Below are 17,791 nucleotides of genomic sequence, written 5' to 3'. Positions count from 1 at the left end.
AGGCTGTGAGGTGGGGCGAGAGGGCTCAGCAGCTGGGTGTTGTCCGGGTCACACCACGTGCCTCCCAGACGTCCTGCGTCCAGCTGTGGCCTCGGGGCTCAGGGCAGGAAGCTCGACACTGGTCCGAGCACAGCTGGAATGCTGTGGGAACGTTCTGTATATGTGTGTGTGTGACTGTGTGTGTGTATGTGTGGAAAAGCTCTGGCTCAAAGGAGGCTGACTGTTATCCCGTGTGGTAGGCCTTTCCTTGAACCCCCCTCCCCATCAACTTAACTCCCCACTACCTCACCCATTGTGCCCTTTGGCCAGGCATGTCCTCACCCAGCACCCTGCACAAACACACACACACTCAAGACGTATGCACGCACAGGCACGAGCGCACACATGGCTTCAATCAAACAGGGATGCATGGCCCCCCGTAAAAAGGTGTGATGGAAATTCAAAATGATGGCACTTATCCACACTTTGTGCCTCTTAGCGCACTGATAATTACAAACACCTGCACCCCCTCCCCGCACACACCCCCTTCAAAGAAGGGCCACACTCGGATAGCTGGAGGGGGCACACACACCTGGGCAGAGCAGAGCGCTACCACATGGCTCAGTGGCGAGGTGTTTAACGTGTCCTTCTGCTGTCAACCCCCCATCCCCTCCTGGCATCAAGGAACTCCCTCAGCTCTGATTAAAGACACATCCGGAGGCTCGTCTCCGCTCCACACTGTCAGGAGATTGATGCTGCTGGCGATGTTAAAACTGACTGAACAGTGGAAATCCTCACAATGATGACTTTCTAGCTTTTTGGCTTGATCCCTCCAAATTGACGGCTAATTGTTAGATTAATAAGTAATTTTCAATTTAGAAACGTTTTTGTGGAAATAGCTACTGCATCATCTGCACTGATAAGAGGCCATGTAGCCATGTCATACTAAAATAAGGTAAAAACATGCAAACAAAAGATTCAAGTGACACATGTTTTGATCAAATCCTGCAACAGCTGGTCTGACAAGCTAATTTTACCCACAGATGTAACCTCAAACATCTCCAACAACTCATAGAATAGTAAATGATTTTCCTATTTCCATAACCATCTCTTAAATGAGCCAGAGGCTGCGCTCTTTTTTCATCCAAGACGCACATCCACAGCAGCCATTCATGCTCCACTCATTGATCTGGAAAATACCAATCACATTGCAATGCACTTCTGCGCTGCTAGATGGCGTAAGTGACCTCTGTAAGACTCCAAAGTTTCCACCAGGAGAGGTGAAACTGCTGGACGATCAGGAGAAACGGCACTAGTTTGACTCATGTGCCGGGTTAATGACAGAGCTACAGCCTCCTGTCTGACTCACTTATTATTTAGATAACAGAATTATAATTAGCCAAAAGTTTACTGACAGTCTGCTCCAATGAGACTCACAGTGTGATAGCAGCGTTTTTGCTTAAAGACACTTAAAAATGATGCCTGCCTCTTCATAAAAAGCGCTAAAATTTTGCAGAGATCACTGCAGACCCTTACATCCAGCATTACTCTTTTTTATATTTGCATCAAGTGTTATCATTGATGCTGCTGGCTCAGAACATTTTCTATTTTCTATGCATTTCTGACTCTTATTGTGTTCAAAAGTTTTAAAAGTTTCTAAAACACATGTTGATTTCATGTAAATAGCAATAGAAAGTGATTTTGACATAATAAATAGAATAACGGAATTCAGAAAGTCTCTGGTTGCAAACTAAATGTGTTCTACCACTCAGCTTTGCCTTTACGCACACAGACAGTTTTACATACCATAGTTTAAGTACTAAATAAACTGCATTAACAGGCTGAAATGCATGATATCTGCAGTTTTACGCATTTAAATCAGGTTTAAATTCCCCAAACAAACAACGCAAGCGCATGTTATTTTTAATATCTTTACAAATTTATTTGTCTTCCAAAACGAAGAACATCATAAGAGCATTGAACATATCTTTGGCATCACACAGTAAAAAAAGACAACTCAAATATATATAAAAAAAATGCAGTGAACGGACTTCCACAATACAAATCTCATTTCAATATGAACTTTACTCCCTTGTTAGCTGTACAAATATAGTGCATACTCTTTCAATTTTACAAGGAAAAAAAAACAAGATTCAAAACAACTTTCTAACATTGAACAAAGAGGGAACTATTAAGTGTCATTTATTTAAAGTCTTTATGGTCCTTGCCCACTTTTCACCAGGGTCGCCACACTGAGTCCGAGTTGCCTGACGGGGCTCCCGGGGAAACCGCAGCCGGTACGGGAACCGACGTGTTGACGTTATTGGCGTACACGGGGATAACGGGGCCGTTTGGCGCAAACGCCGCATTGGGTATGAGGAATGCAAACTGTCCGTCTGTGGCAGGCACGATCTGGAAACCGCCGTACACTTTGGTGGCGTCTGATGGTAAATTAGCCGGCGATGAGCCTCCTTTACAGGACACCGGATTCATGGGCAGGACCTGCGGGGATGAGCTGGGGATCTGCACCATGGACTGGCCAAAGGAGGGGTGGGTTGGTCCGGCGGTGGAGGGGAGCTGGTGTTGGTGCTGATGCTGGCTGGGGTAGTTCATCGCGTTGATCTGGGTCATGCAGCTGGCCAAGTGGCCGAGGAGCCGCGTCCTGACCTCGGTGTTGACACCTTCGCAGGTGGACAGGAACCGGGTGACTTCATTCATGCACTCGCTGAAACCGGCACGATATTTTCCCAAGACAGTGGGGTCGGTGTTGAGGGCAGCTGCAGAGAAAACAGACAGGTATATTTGAGTCAGGACATTCACATGCACACGTTGTTTAACCTGTGAAATTTACACAGAGGTCTCGATTGTTGGAACTGCCTGGAGATGTTGTAAAACGCACAGTCATGAGACAGATTACTCCGGGAAATGCGACTTACCGGTCATTTGAGCCCTCTGGAGGTTCCGGAGATGCTTCACCGTCATCTCCAGGATGTCCGCCTTCTCCAGTTTAGAGTGTCTGGAGCTCTGAGGGGACGGAAAACACACATGGTTAGGATTACGCGCTCACTTTCTCACTGTTTGACAGGGCTCGTTTTGAAATCTATTAATAACCAGGACGCAAAGTGAGTACTTACATCTTTTTTGAGCGCATCCAGGATGAGAGTTTTCAGCTGCCCCAAGCTCTCGTTGATTCTGGCTCTTCTCCTCTTTTCCATAATAGGCTTGGATGACTAAAGATAAGAAAGAAAATGACATTAGCTGTTAAATTTCTCTTTCGTGTTTCGTGCGTAAAAGTTAAAATCCTCGCTCTGGGTGAGGAGCTTCTGCAAAGTTGAATCCAACATGAAAATGTTCAGGTTTTCTGATAAGAGATGACACTAAAGGAGAAATGTTTTTCAACACAGGATTCATACTAACCTTTCTGTGCTCTGAAGCTGTCTTGGGTTTATCGGGAGTTGTGTTCATGCTTGCCGGGGTTGCAGCGACCGGAGAGGAGGAGGTTTTTTCCATCATATCGGCAGGCATCTTCTTATCAGAAATATCCCACAAAACCACAGCAAATTACGATCCAATGGTGTAGGAAAAGGACGATGAATATTTTCAGCTTGCAATATTCAAAAGTCCCCTCTCCCTTTTTTTGAAAAAATCCTGAGATAAACAGCAAGTTAAAATCCGTTTGAGCGATGCGCAGCAGCAGCGGCGGCAGCGATCACGAGCGGATGCAGAGTCTCTCTGTTGGGCTCTCCGCGTGTGGCTTGTATTTATATCTCGCACTGCACGCGAACGGCTCGTGTGAAACTTCCCAAACTTTCTTTCCCACAGTAACTTTCCACCAATCAGGGCGAGGGACACGCGGCCCGAGGGAGGACGGCTCGTGGTCGGCGCCCTCCCATTGGTTGTTTGGCCGCTGGAGCTGGCGGCCAATGGCGCGAGGCCCGGGTTCAGGGCACAGCCGGGGAAACTGCCTTCAGTCTTCAATCATCGTACCGTTTACATATTAACAGTGGAGCCGCTGACTGGGCACCGCCACCAGGAGCGGGCACAGGGAGCTTTAATCTTGCACACAAGAGATAACAGCAGAAAATATAATAAAATAATTATTTTCAAAAGTGAAGTAAGTACAATAAATATGTGTAACACCATAATAATAATAATAATAATAAAATTCAGCCTTGAACCGATTATATTGTTTCCCATCTCCACAAACAAACTTGCCCTCTCACTTTGACACAGTTTAGGTGTCACAAATTCCCTGGTAAGTGCTTACAGCGAATGAAAATAGAAAGTAACACTTTTGCACCGTTTAAAAACCACCAGTGGGAAGTGGCAGCCTATCTGGCAATCAGAGTTTCAGTCATATGGCATGGAGGCACGGGAGGGAGCAGTTTTTGTTTTCCTTTCTACCAAATTTCACAGATAGTTAATGACATTAGTAAAAAAAAACACAACTTTAGATGACAACTTCAAACCACAAGAGGACACAACCTCAGATCCTCAGACGCACACACACACACAGCCCCCAAACACAACCATTATACTGCTGGAGTAACGTTAATTCAGCCTTCCCTCAGAGGAGGAAATAAAATTAAATGCACACACTCCATTTCCATGCTATTTACCACTGTAGTTCCTAACTTTGTGGTACAAATTTTGGCATTTAAATCATCTGTCGGTGTTGTGAATGTGGAGCACGTGCCAGGATGTTTTATGAGCGCGGTGGTTGGAGGTTTGGCCGCCGGGCTGCCGGGGGGCCGCCGGGCCAGGGAAGAGGGTGGAAGGGTGAGGGGAGGGTATGTGGCGGCGGCGGCGGTGGTTTACATTAGAGGGGAAGGTAAATAGCAGCTGCTGTTTTAAAAGCCTGGGAAAACCACGCCTACAGAGAGAGCTGGATCGGGCTCCCTTATCGGAATGTGAGCCAGAGCAGAGATATTTCTGAGCCCGGAGAGCTCACACGATCAGACCGCTGCCTCCTCCTCCTCCTTCTCCTCCTCCTCCTCCTCCTCCACCTCCTCCTTCCAGCTCCACAGCGTTCAAGGCTTTTTTAGATTTCAGGTCATAATTTCGTTTCCTTATCTTTATTGCAGTTGGAGAGACGCAAGAGCACACGAGCAGTAAAGAGAGGAAGAAATAGGGCTCATAATTGCGTCTTATAGATTTATTGACGCGCGGCAGCTCTGCATGTTTCAGGTTGTGAGACTGTGGTCACAAACAGGGAAGTTTATATGAACCTGCGCAGTGTCTAAAATACATATCACCGTGTTTATGACACAAGTGGGGCATTTAAAGCCTGGAGAGTCCTTGCAGTGATAATCACATTGCTTCCTTTATTACCCGACTAATTTCATGGAATAAAAAACTGTGACTTCGCTTAGAAAAACAAGCATGAAGTCGACTTATTCCCACTCTGTCATAACTTGTGTTTAATCCCATGATCGTTTGCTTGAGAGAAACAGCAGAAAACTTTAATTTGTCCTGATGGCAGTGGAATAAAATCAACAATATGCGCGTTTCTGGAGGTTTCAAATGACACATACTCCGATGTGAGGAGATGCGCAATCGGGAAAAGTAATTTATATAAAGAACTTATATTAAGTAACAGCTGGATTGCTTTACTTTTTGAGTATATGGAGCTCAAAGCACGGCTCTCCGCTGAGCTCACACACCTCCAGCTGCTGCAGAGACCGCGACACGTGGCGCGCAGGCGACCAGGGGAAGGCGCTCCTCTCGCCGGCTTGCCGCCTGGATCCGCGGGGCGTCGCCGGCGGCTGGCCGCAAGATCGTGAATTTGATAGGCAATGCGGAGCTGCACAGGGCTCCACATCCTCAGCTGAACATGAGAGAGGAGTAGGAGATGGCTGAGCATGCAGCGATAAATTACAGCGTCTGAAAAACTATATGACATCACCGCCTGCAGCCCGTAGACACGCATGAATGATGTTATCAGAAGGCTGAGGCATTCATTTACTCTTTTTATGTCACTTCAATGTGGCCGCGCAACTTTAAAGCTGATGATGATTTCACATCACTCAGATTTAAGTCCCAAAAGACAGACTTGTTAAATGGTTAAAATTAGGTCTATGGTGTCAGAATGAGTAACTGGCATGTGGAGACATCAGTGAAACCACACACGTGTCTTGTGTGTAATTGCAAACTTAGCTTCTGGCAGGAGGGAGTCTGGTCTGTACATGCGCCTGAGCCAGCTATAATCCTAAATATCCTTCATGCGCAACAGCGCTCTCTGTCAAACACATCTCTAACATGCCTCATTGTTGTGCGCTGCGCACCTGAGTCATTTTCCCCGCACAATGGCACTGACAGAGTTCCAAAACAAACGTATTGATGTGAAGCAGACACAGTGTAGGTTTTGAAATGCTCTCCGCCTGAATGACTTTCTCACGCTCATGTTGCAAGAGGTCTCCGGCGGTGAACTGAGTCACAGAGCCTTAGGTCTGCCGGTCCCTCCCTTTTCCCTGCAGTTTATCGGGCGCACCTGGCTGCCGTCGGTCCCCGGAGTGTTACCTGTTGCTATGTCTCAACTCCTCTATCACGAGAAATCTGTGGGAAACAGGCTGACTAAGAGCGAACACGGCTCTCTGTTGTTACAGCTTTTGATCACATGGTGTTTAGAGATACTTTGCTGATGAAAAGCCAAATGACAATTGTCTGGCTTGCAGACAGGAAAACAAACAAGCATGATTGTTTTACATCTTTATTTGGGACACCCCGCCCTCACTCTCCAAATTCTCACACTCTTTCTACCTGTGACCTCCTCCCTGTCCCTACACCAACCCTCATCCCTCTTGATCTTATCCTCTCTCCATTTTTATCTCTTTTTTTATGTTGCCCCTCCTTACCTCCCTCCTCCTTTTATCTCCCTCTTCCTCTTTTCTAATTTCCACCGCTCCCAGTCTTTCCCAGGACTCATATCTTTATTGAGCCCTCTCGACCATGGACCTCCACACACTGCAATAATGCAGCAATAATGCAATTAGGCAGGGAGATTGTGGGGCTAAAGTGTGTGTGAAAGTGTGAGATATTCCGCTCACAAAACAATCTGGCCCGCTGTCACCCACTGCTCATGCCTTAATGTGTAAGCCATTGGTGAAGTGAGCTGCTGCCAACAAGCGCTCCTGGTGCCACAAGGGTGACAAGGTTGTATGTGTGTGTGTTGAGAAGGGTGGGGAGGTGGGGTTGAAGCTTAAATGCTTATGCTGGCATTTAAGCTTCATTACTGGCTGGCAAGAGGAGTGGGAAGTAAGCAGGCAGTCAGACAGGCTGTATCAAGGCCAGACTTGAGGTGTCATGTGGCTGCTGCTGCCAAACTGAGGGTGGCACTGTGTTGACACAGCCTGCTTTCCCAAGAGGCGGCCACACAGTGGTTGACTGACTTGACTTATCCAACAGTTCACACTGTGATTAGCATGGTCAACAAGTCACCAGACATCCTTTCATTTCCTACAGTGCTGAGTGGCCAGTGTGTGCACAGTCACTGCTTGTCAACAGCCAATGAACTTGCAGCTCCGCTTGGAAACTGCAAACTACATAAAAAGCTCATTACAAACAGTGCAAAGATTCCCAGCTCTCTACAAGTAAAACTGCAGGACTGAAGGTGCTGCTGAATGGCTGCATGTGTTGTTATATATTCTGAATTTCAACTGATCCGCTTAAATGGAGTTCAGTGTGAAAGTACGTTTTGGACTCTGGAAGCAGCAGGTTGACAAAGTAATCTCACCTAAAGAGCTACTCACAGTGTTCCTCAGCAGATGGAGTTTGCTCAGTTGTCATAGAGATGACCCAAGTGTGGAAGTTTGGTTGAATTATAACAGGGGGTCAAATAAAGTGGGAGCCTGCAATATCAGCTGAGGAAGACTGTGAGATGTGATTGTCTCTGGAAAAAGTGAGTGGATCTTGAATTCTTTTTTTTTTGTTTTGAAAAACTACTTTGTGTAGAAGTTTTAAGCTGCTCCACTGTTTTGATCAGCAAGTCTCTCTGTTATAGTGTGTGTGTCCTGGTTGCTATTTGCTTTTTATCAATCTTTATTCTTTTGGTCTGAGTTGCTGAGTGCTGGAGATATCAGCTGTAGAGATGTCTGCCTTCTCTCCAACATAACAGAACTAGATGGCACTCAGCTTGTGGTGCTCAAAGTGCCAAAAAAGTACATTTGAAAAACTCAACAGCAATGTCTCCCTCAAGAAGCCATGACCCGGTTACTCAAGATAATCCACAGACCTTGTTGTGAGCAGTTTCATTCAGGAACTATTTTCTTTCTACTGCACTACATCCACCCATAGAATCACAGTGCAGAAGGAAGCGTGCATCTGCTCATGGATGAGAGGCTTGAGCTTATGATAGCATTAACAGCTTCCTCCTTAGCTGAGCTGTAACGTTAGCTAGCTCAGAGATGCTAGGTGAGCTAGCAGTAGATGCACACTTATCTCTGCACGATGATACAGTTGGTGGGTGTAGTTTGGTAGAAAGAAAATAGCTCCTATGAGGTCTGTGGATTATCTTGAATAATCAGGTTATGATTTCTGGAAAGGGACATTGCTGTTGAGTTTTTCACATGTATTTTTTTGGTGATTTGAGCACCAGAAGCTGAGTGCCATCTAGTTCCATTACATTGGAGAGAAGGCAGACATCTCTACGGCAGCTATCTCCAACACTTAGCAACTCACACCAAAACAATCTAGATTGATAAACAGCAGTGAAGACAAGAGGGACATGTGTATCTTGTACGTTGGGGTGAACTATAAAGTTTAAAGTTAGGCCTTGATGTGCACAAACTGTGATTTGGTGAGAGGCATTGAACATGATCAAAATACATTCGTTTATATTGAAAACTACCCATGGTGCCTTTGCCATGCATCTTGAAAGTCATGAATCATTCAGCCTTTCTATCTTCAACAATGTGACATCTTGATAAAGATTCAACAAATCGACAAAATGCATCTGCCTACATTTGCCTGTGAAAAACAATATACTGTCTATCCACAAGAATCCACTATATGGCTGCGTTTGGAGGCTCTAGCACCACCCACGATCAGTCAGAATAGAGTGACCCATCACCCAAGTTGCTCACAGTGTGAGCGCAGGGTTACAGCAAACAGAGGATTGTGTGAAAGCGATAAGCTCTGACAACTTACAGAAAGCAGTGAATGATAGCAGAGCCAGGCGTTACCGATTTTGGAGTGTGTGAGAGAGAGGAGAGGGGGAGTAAGTGGAGCAGCAAATGAGAGTGCTTGTGTGTGTGTGAGTATGTGAGTGAGTGTGCGAGTGTGTGTGTCTGTGCACACGCATCATCCCAGCATGGCATGAATGTGTGTTATTAGTGGGAGTGGAGTAGGACCTGTGCTCAGCTGCTGTTAGCGAGGCCAGCCAAGGCTTGGAGAGCAGGATCAAAGCAGGGACAAAGAGAAAGAAGGAGAACTGACAGATCCTCCAAGCAGAGAGAACAGAAGGAGGAGAGAGGAGAGGAGATGAGGGGGTTTGGAGGCTCTCCAGATACAGCCGCACACATCGCTTACCTCCCCTCACACACACACGCATACGCACACACACATGCACTGAGGTGCCTGGAGCAGCCTGGGAGCAAGGAAAACAATAAGTACAGTGAATGTACTCACGCTTTCTTTTACTCACACACACAAACACGCACAGAAAGATCAGCACGGGTCACTGTAAGCCTCGCAGACAGAGGCGCTGGGGTCCGTTTTGGCTGGCTGAAACAGAGAGAGAAATGTTTTAAGGCCTCAGCGCTGGGCTGTAGACCGGAGCCTCCCCAGGCAGCTGCCACTGCCTCCCTCCACTTCAGAGACCAAGACGCTCGCACTTCCTTTAGGGGTCTCTCTCTCCTTTGCTCCGTCTCCTTCTTGCTCATCCCCTCAACCGCCAACACCACCCCGCTAGCTTCCATCCATCCACGTCACTCCTCCTTCTCTCTCTTCCTTGCCTCCATCCGACCCTCTCCTTTTTCTCTGATGCCTCCTGGAGCAGACCGGCAATATTTGCATGTGTGGGGGAGGCGGTGTAGCGTCGAAGGTCAGAGGTCACGGTGAGTCAAACCCAGCAGCGGTGGAGAGGAAGCGGTTGGGGAGAGGACCAGCGAGTTGGTCTGGGTCTCTGGTTAGCATGCCTGAGGCTGGAGCAAACTGGGAATACGGCTGCCTCTGCTGCTGGTAGTGGTGCGGGTGGGGGTGAGGGCCACTCATGCAAATGCAGTGTAACCACCATTTACTAGATGTTCTGACTGTAGACATATTTGTATGCAGAGCTCAAACTGTCCAACTACAGGAAAGATAAAATATAACGCAGCGTCAGATTTGGGTCAGATATTCCTGATTTGACTGACGTATGTTTAGATTTAATACCTGAGTTTGATAAAAATATCTACAGGTTTTGGGTCTATGGCTAAGTATGTATGGATTACTATGTATTTTCTATGAGCAGATCAGAGCAGCATCACTGTCCAAACAAGACTCCTCTTGGGACAATGATCAGTCTCTACCTGAGACATTTCCAGTTTCTCTCAATTTCCAGATTTGTACAAACAAAAAAACAGCTGAACGTTTTTCTTTGAGCCACTGAACAGGTCTGCCCCTTTCTTTTTTCTATCCATTAACCATCAGGTCCACATAAAACTGAGTAGGGGAAATCTGCGAGTGTCGCTTGTTTATGCTCAGCAAGCACTGGTACATTTGAATTACAGGTGCATGAAGCCTCCCCATTTCCTCCTGAGGAGGCCGTTTGTTGACTGTAGATAAGAAGGCCAGCCTTTGAAGAGGCAGGCACGCATGCACACACACATACACACACGCAGCTCCTTAAACTGACAGCTCGATGCTGTGAATCATTATCTCTAATAGGCCTATTTTAGTGTAAACAAACACATGCTGAGTATCGATGCAGATCTTTCCCATGCAGTCACTGATCCCCTCCATCATCACACCCAGATAAAACGTGTCAGATTCTGGGTTTACTTATTATTTGCATAAAGGTGATGAGTTTAAATACTCTGGCGGGGAATGGAGAGGTGAAGGGTTATAGTAAGACTGATGAAACAGTTTTGTCTTCCCTAACAGTTGTTTGAAATTCCAGTAGCAGTGTTTGAGGAAATTAGGGTGGATGGTCTTGTCACAACAGCTGCTGCATCAAGCGTATTTCATCCTAAATCTGGACAACGGTCTCACTGAAGACGGGGACTGGTTGCAGAAGCAGCTATAGGTGCATTGACAAGATGTCAAGGGCCCTGTTTACACCTGGTACTAACATGAGTCCTGGGCGATTAAATCCAAGTGGACAGCTCTAAGCACAGGTGTGAATGCACCAAGTGCGTCCACAATGCGTCTTGCGATCCAGTATCTCAGACCACATTCAGAAGGGGGTCTGGGCCACATTTGGCCACATTCTTTCCTTTCCATTCCTTAGCCACACTAAAGGACCACATCCTTGCTTATATGATGCCCCACCGGTTAAGAAAACGTTATACGCAGGCAAAGCCGAAGCCACTCTGCTACTGGGAGAATGCTCAGTTCCTGTTTGCCTGGTTAGCACAAGCTAACACAGCAGCAGCGTCTGTTAAACTGTTCCAACAAACCCTCACCAACACCGAACCGCTTGATTCTGTTGTGAAACCTGTTAAAAGCTGTTGGTTAACATTGTCGTGTGATGCTACTCACCAAACTCATCAACTGTCCCCAACACGAAGCTCTCACTCCAGAAGCAGTAGCCTCATAACAGTGCTTGTCTCATTAAGATTCTACTCATTTTAAATAATAAAGGCTGTAAGTGTGTGTGTGTACAGCACAACAAGACTTCCGCTGGTTAAAAATAACAACCCATTTGGTCTTTGCAAATGGAAATGGTTCACATGTTTATCTGGATATAGAACAGAGAAGTGAGATCTGATTACAACAGTCGCATTCTAATGCCAGGTGTGAACAGTCAGTCATAAAGCCGTCCTCTTGTGATCGGATCACCGAATACGCATGATAATACCAGGTGTAAACAGGCTCTAGGTGTATGGAAGTCTTGAAATGGGATATGGGGGAAGTAGGGAAGCCTGATGTAATGACAACAAATATATACACATGAATAAATAAACACAGCAGCACATAATTAGGGCTTCTGGTTGGAGTGTTCATCGGCTTCATGCCCGGTGTGGGCAAGGCTTTGCTCTACTAAAGTGTCCCGGAGCAAGGCGCTGAACTCCTACTGGATCCAGCTGTACAATGGCTGCCCCTGACCTCTAACCTCCCTGGAAGGAAGAATGAGTTTCACTATGAGAATCAATGGGGTATTACATTATCACTCAAATGTGATTATAACTAATGGCTTGAGTAATAATTCAAGTTTTGCTCCTGTGCAAACCTGGCAGAGGGCAGAGCCGTCTGCGAGGAAGCCCTGGGAGGCCCCAGAGCCATTTTCCCTCCTCCTACCTGGGCCAAGGCCAACCTTATCAGACAAGAGGGCCCCGAGGATTACTCTCCCCCAGAGCATTAGCCTCCCTCCTGGAGAAAAAGGGCAGCCATCTCTCCCTCCTCTCTTCCACCTCAAGCCCTCGTCTCCCCCCCTTCGGCCCTCAGCACTCCACCTTTCCCGTGGGAGTTTGCAAAGCCAGGATAACCTTGAGACCTCAGCTGGTTCGCTGCCAGAAACATTAAAGAAATTCCCTCCTTTTCTCTCTCCATCCTCACCTCTCCTGTACACCCCCACCCCACCTCACCGCCCCTCCAGCCCTCCTCCTGATCACCGGGACATTACTCTATTTTTTCCTCCCTGCGCCCCCTTTTCTCTCCCCTCCCCTTCATTTTTAGGCCCTTTTTTGCCTTCTCAGCCTACTCTGATTGTGACTAAGATTAGCCCTTTTTCTCTCTCTCTCCCTCCCTCATTTCCTCCTTTCTCGTCTTCGACAGGAGAGAAAGGGTGGGGGCTCAAGTAAAGTGAAAGAAAGGGCTGTTCACATAATCTCCTGCGTAGATGACTATTATCTGTAGATTGTCGAGCTGCCAATTTCAATTTAGCCAGCCCTGTTATCAGGCCAAAAATAAACGCCTCATTTGAAAAGTGGAAATCAAACTGTCCCGACAAGAGGGATGACTGACGTTGATTGCAAACTAACTGTTTTGGTGGCAGCCTGCACTTTGTGTGGCTTTTGTCTCTTGCTTCTCTCTCCCCCCTCCTTTGCCTCTCTCCCTATTCTCTCAGTCGGCTTCACGGCTGTCATATTCCTTTAGTGCTGGAAAGGTCAAGTGCTGCTTGCTGCCTGTGAGATCTAAGGGAGCTCAGGGATATTCAGCTGCCCCCCTTCACCTTGCTTTGTGGCAACAATGCTTCTTGCTGCGAGCTCCCCTGCACTGCCACTGGCCAGCGGCGGCAGCAACGGTGGCAGGCCGGGTTGCAGAGGAATGTTTTTATCCCCTGTAGCTAGCTCCCTCCTTTCAAGTTCCCAGCTCCTCCAAGCTGATCTGTTTTCACCGCGCCGTGCAGAAAGGGGCCCCGTTTTCCTGCAGGACAGCAGCGGGGATCAGTTCTCAATGTTTATGGTCGAGAGAAATGATAAGTAATGAAGACGAGAGGGAGACAGAGACTGAGAGGAGACGGCATCAAAGGAAGAGTCATGATTTACGTCTTGTCCATGTCGGAGTACTTTTTCACTCAGTATTTGTGTTATATGTTACAGTAGATTGTCCTCAGACGCATTGTGTGTGTATTCAGGAGTTCAACACCGAGGCCTCCGTGTGGCCCTCAGATATCGACAAGGAAATGGAGAGAGTTTACAAACATGGGCTTTGTAATAGTTTCCCATGACATCACTACTGATGGGGCCTCAAGGGGCTGTGAACCAAATCCTGTCTCTCTCACACACACACACACACACACACACACGCAGGTATGACCTCATCACCACCACATTCCAGGTTTCACCTTGCTGCCCCCCATCGCTGCCAAAGTCTCTCCGTCTCAGTCACCCTAACACCCTATCTGTCCCCTCACCTCCCCTGCTGCCACACCCATCTCAGGCTCCATTGTTCCCCGTCAGAGAGCTTCAGCTTTCAATGAGGAGATGAGCTAACTGCCGCTGCTGTAAGATCGCAGGCCTGCTGGCTACAACTCTCAGCCTCACACTGGTTTCAGCAATCAGTTTCTCTCCTCCACCCACTCAAGCCTGCACGCAGTCACCACTGGGCAAAGGATTATGGGAAAGGCCATTGACATGTAAGTGGTTGGGCCGGAGTCAAGTGCTGGCTGCTGCAGTGTTAATTTCAGTGATTTAAAAAGGGCTGGTTTGCTCACCACAGCTCCTCGAGGGCCATTAGAGGCGCTACTTTCCTCACAGCGTGGCGTAACAATGAAGAGAATGATATCTAGTGTACATAATCTTTATTCATTCAGCAGTCACACTGTGCTAACTACTTCTATTCACCCCGTCCACTTTTCCACTCAACTTAATCCATACTGGATAACTAATTGTTTTTATTCCACCTAAATGCACCACCTACTACTTACCAAAGTAAAGTAAACCGATTGTGTCAACATGTCTAACTTTTTGAGGGGCTGATAACATTCTGCAGGAGACCGTCACTCATTATCATCTCTGTTGAAACTCCACTCAAACATGATCAAACCTTGCAAGACAGGCAAACACGGCAGGATACAGATTGCAGTGTGACCTGGCTTAACTCTCTGCGGGTTCAGAGGCCCTCCCACCTTCAGCAGCATTTCAAGTGAGATGGAGGTGAGAGGATTATTGAACTGGTTTTATTTTAGGGTGAACTGTCCCTTTAACTGTTATGCTATGCAGAACAGCACAGATTCCTTGGAGGCAAACATAAACACTCAGTTATTACCGAGGAGGTGTAATATTTTACTCTGCAGGGTCACAAGATGAAGAAAAAAAAACACTCAAGAACAACAATGACCACAAGCCTTCTCTCTGGATGTAAGGAGGAAAAAAATAAAAACAGCGTACTCTCCTTCTCGCAAAGTATCTAGGGTATGTAAACAAAAGCAACCAAGCAAGCAGTAATATTATGCCAAGGCCTTGTTTACAATTCTAAAATATTTCCGTGGACAGAGGCGATACCTGTCCTTGCTCTCTTTAGCCAAGTAACAAGATATTCTTATTTGTTGTTGTGCAGCTACTCTGCCTGTGGCACACTCAGCATGGATTGCAGGAGGAGCGTGTGCTCCTGATCTCTCTTCAACCTACTGCATTGTCCTCTGACTTCAATGTGTGGTCCTTTACATTTTTGGCTTTTTATTTTATAATTTTGATAATCCACATGCACAAGTGATGAAGGTAACTTCAAAGTCCCGCTTACCAACTTCTGTGTCTCATTAATTTCAAGGCCAACTATTCTGATATGTTCACTATAGTTCATGGTACCACATTTATTTTTCATAGCAACTCTAGTATGGTTGAGGTACAGGTAAGTTTAGCAGTGTTTCCCATATTTGTGGAGGCTACTTCTGACACTGATATACTGATTTTCTGTTTTCTGTGCCTCTGACTGTTTGTCAGACCACAATTGAGACAAGCTAAATGATATAAACTAGCTAGCTCACACACTCTGCGGTTGCCTTACCTCACTTCAAGCCTCCTTGCTGGGGGGAGAGCGGGCCACAGCTCCTAAGACATACCTTCAGCACGGCTGTAGCGACTTGAATTCAGCCAGTGTAAACTCCAGTGCGGGGGGTCATCACAGCAGGCTGGTGGCCAGTGGCAGTGCTGGGTCAAACCTGTGTAAAGACAGCAACAGAAAGTTTGCTGATCCAGTGGGGAAACACTGCGCTTGTGCTTGTTTACTTGTTCAGAGTTGCTATAGGGCACTGACTGAATCTTGGTGCACCACCTCAAATAGAATTTTGTGAGATACTTCAGTTTGGCAACAAAAAACACTAGTCAAAGACACGGACTATGGTGAAATAATAAAAATGTCAACCACAACTGCAGTATGAGACATGAATGCAAACATGGGCTGCTTGGGTCAGTGAAAATACTTTATATGCCCATCACCATCTTATCCTGTCTTTGTGCTGTCTTCTTTTGTGAGCACCAGTCTTTCCTGCACTGGAACTGAATGCAAAGACCGGTTTATACTTCTGTGTTGAATCTACATGGTAGGCACTGTTTAGGTACAGTGTAGGTGCGGCGTAGATGTGTACCTTACGCAGGAGCCTGACGTGCAACTCCCCAGAAATCTAACTACAAGTCGTGGCAATGTGATCAGTCCACTTAACATTGCATTTCCTCCCATACATTCTCGAAAGCTCCTTTTTCTCTGTGAACATGGACCAAATTGAGGAGAGGTTAACTGAGAGAGTCCATTAATTTGTATATTTGTAAGACTTTTCCTCATTACATTACAAATACTACCAGATGGCAGATGCAGTCGCTCCAACTCCACCATGATCCACTGAGTTTCAGTAAAAGAGAAACTCAACACAGCGGCATAGAAACACCATCGCTATCGCTATCAACACGAGAGCACAAGAATAAATGCTCACAACAGTGTGGGGCACTTGCGTAGGCTACGGTGTAGAGCCTATGTACAACTATAAATCAGCCTTTAGGAGGATCGTGCTGTAACAACTTCACCAACCAACTACATGTTTAATTAACAAAGGGCCATAAGTGAAAAAAGAAGGCAACAGGCTCAAGTAAAACACCCTACACTTAAACACAGTGGTGACATAAAGATTCTTCCAGTCAGTCAGATGAGCTGTTTTTACCCATTTGGTACATAATGCTTCCACTGAATATGAATCACTGATACAGAATAGTTGCATATATGATGAGAACATGTGGGAGGAGGTGACACGTCCCATATATCATCATGGCTAGGAGTAGTTATCCACTAGCCACAGCGAGGGATCAAGGGTTCACAGAAAGGGCGTCACTGAGGAAGCCAGGCGCATGTCCTGAAGCAAGGTGCCTTAACAGGATTAAACAGCAGCCTATCAGATCCATTCGGGATAACAACATCTGTCAAATGAACCACTTCACTGGCTGGCCTGATAACTATCCTGCCTCCATTTATCTAGAAATCAACTCTCTTGTTGCAAACAGATCAGGAGCATCTTGAAAGGGTTTGCCTTTGGCATAGTGAGTTGCAGAAGTGAAGTCATCTCAGGGCCATGAAGAAGGCAAAGGGCAGGGCAAGGACACAGTCTGGTCAGCCACAGTCTCTATTCGGCCGCATACTGTATTTTATGCTTTTTCCCATCTCTTGTAGGCCAGCACAGCACTGTGGAGGTGCCCTCAGCAGAGCAAGTCACGCTTGGTAGGAAGTAAAAAAACAGTCAAACAGGATTTAGTGATTTGGTGGCCTGTTAAAGGTCAGTGACCAGTTGGACAGATATTCAGGCAATTATTGCAAGCCCCCAGGGACAGTGCTGTACTGTGCAGCCATTTTGGAGCCTTACCTAACAACGGAATTGCAGGTCACAAGGCCAAAAAAGATGTTTTGATAAGTGGTAAACAAAAAAAGGTATATGGATACTTTATAGATTTTATTACATTCATGAATTACTGGGGTGGAGAAGGAAAACAGGGTCGTGTTTCTCACACATCGGCCAATTACTCCCCTGAGATGGCAGCTAATCCGCACCCGGCCAGGCATTTGCCCACCCAGACCCTGCCCTGTTCAACCCTCGACTCCGGGGCCAAAGCTTATGCTAAAAACCTCACTTACAGAACAATATAAAAGCTCCAGTGCCTATGACTTATCCCTGCTCCGACTGAAGTTAGACATCCTGTACGCCCAGCCCCAAACTCCCACTCTCATCTCACCCATTGCCTTATTTCAGCGC

General features: G+C 46.5%; 1 protein-coding gene across 1 annotated transcript; it reads right to left on the bottom strand.

The window, feature by feature from the left end:
- Nucleotides 1-1,896: 1,896 nt before the first annotated feature.
- On the bottom strand, nucleotides 1,897-3,713 carry her6 (hairy-related 6). The gene is made up of 4 exons (XM_033621143.2): nucleotides 3,397-3,713; nucleotides 3,114-3,209; nucleotides 2,916-3,003; nucleotides 1,897-2,756 (listed from the first exon to the last, which is right to left on the bottom strand). Exons 1-4 carry the CDS (start codon nucleotides 3,502-3,504, stop codon nucleotides 2,215-2,217), a joined length of 834 nt encoding a protein of 277 aa, XP_033477034.1. The 5' UTR covers nucleotides 3,505-3,713; the 3' UTR covers nucleotides 1,897-2,214.
- Nucleotides 3,714-17,791: the final 14,078 nt, after the last annotated feature.

Source organism: Epinephelus lanceolatus, chromosome 6 (assembly GCF_041903045.1).
Source record: "Epinephelus lanceolatus isolate andai-2023 chromosome 6, ASM4190304v1, whole genome shotgun sequence".
Classification (NCBI taxonomy): Eukaryota; Metazoa; Chordata; class Actinopteri; order Perciformes; family Serranidae; genus Epinephelus; species Epinephelus lanceolatus.
The sequence above is the reverse complement of the archived record's forward strand: the minus strand, read 5'-3'. Positions and strand labels throughout refer to the sequence as shown.

Bases quoted from the DNA above. Each gene is read 5' to 3' on its own strand.
- her6 (XM_033621143.2), bottom strand. From the start codon at position 3,504: ATGCCTGCCGATATGATGGAAAAAACCTCCTCCTCTCCGGTCGCTGCA. The intron at 3,210-3,396 runs GTTAGTATGAAT...TCTTATCTTTAG, and splicing joins CAGCTTCAGAGCACAGAAAG to TCATCCAAGCCTATTATGGA. The intron at 3,004-3,113 runs GTAAGTACTCAC...CCGTCCCCTCAG, and splicing joins TGGATGCGCTCAAAAAAGAT to AGCTCCAGACACTCTAAACT.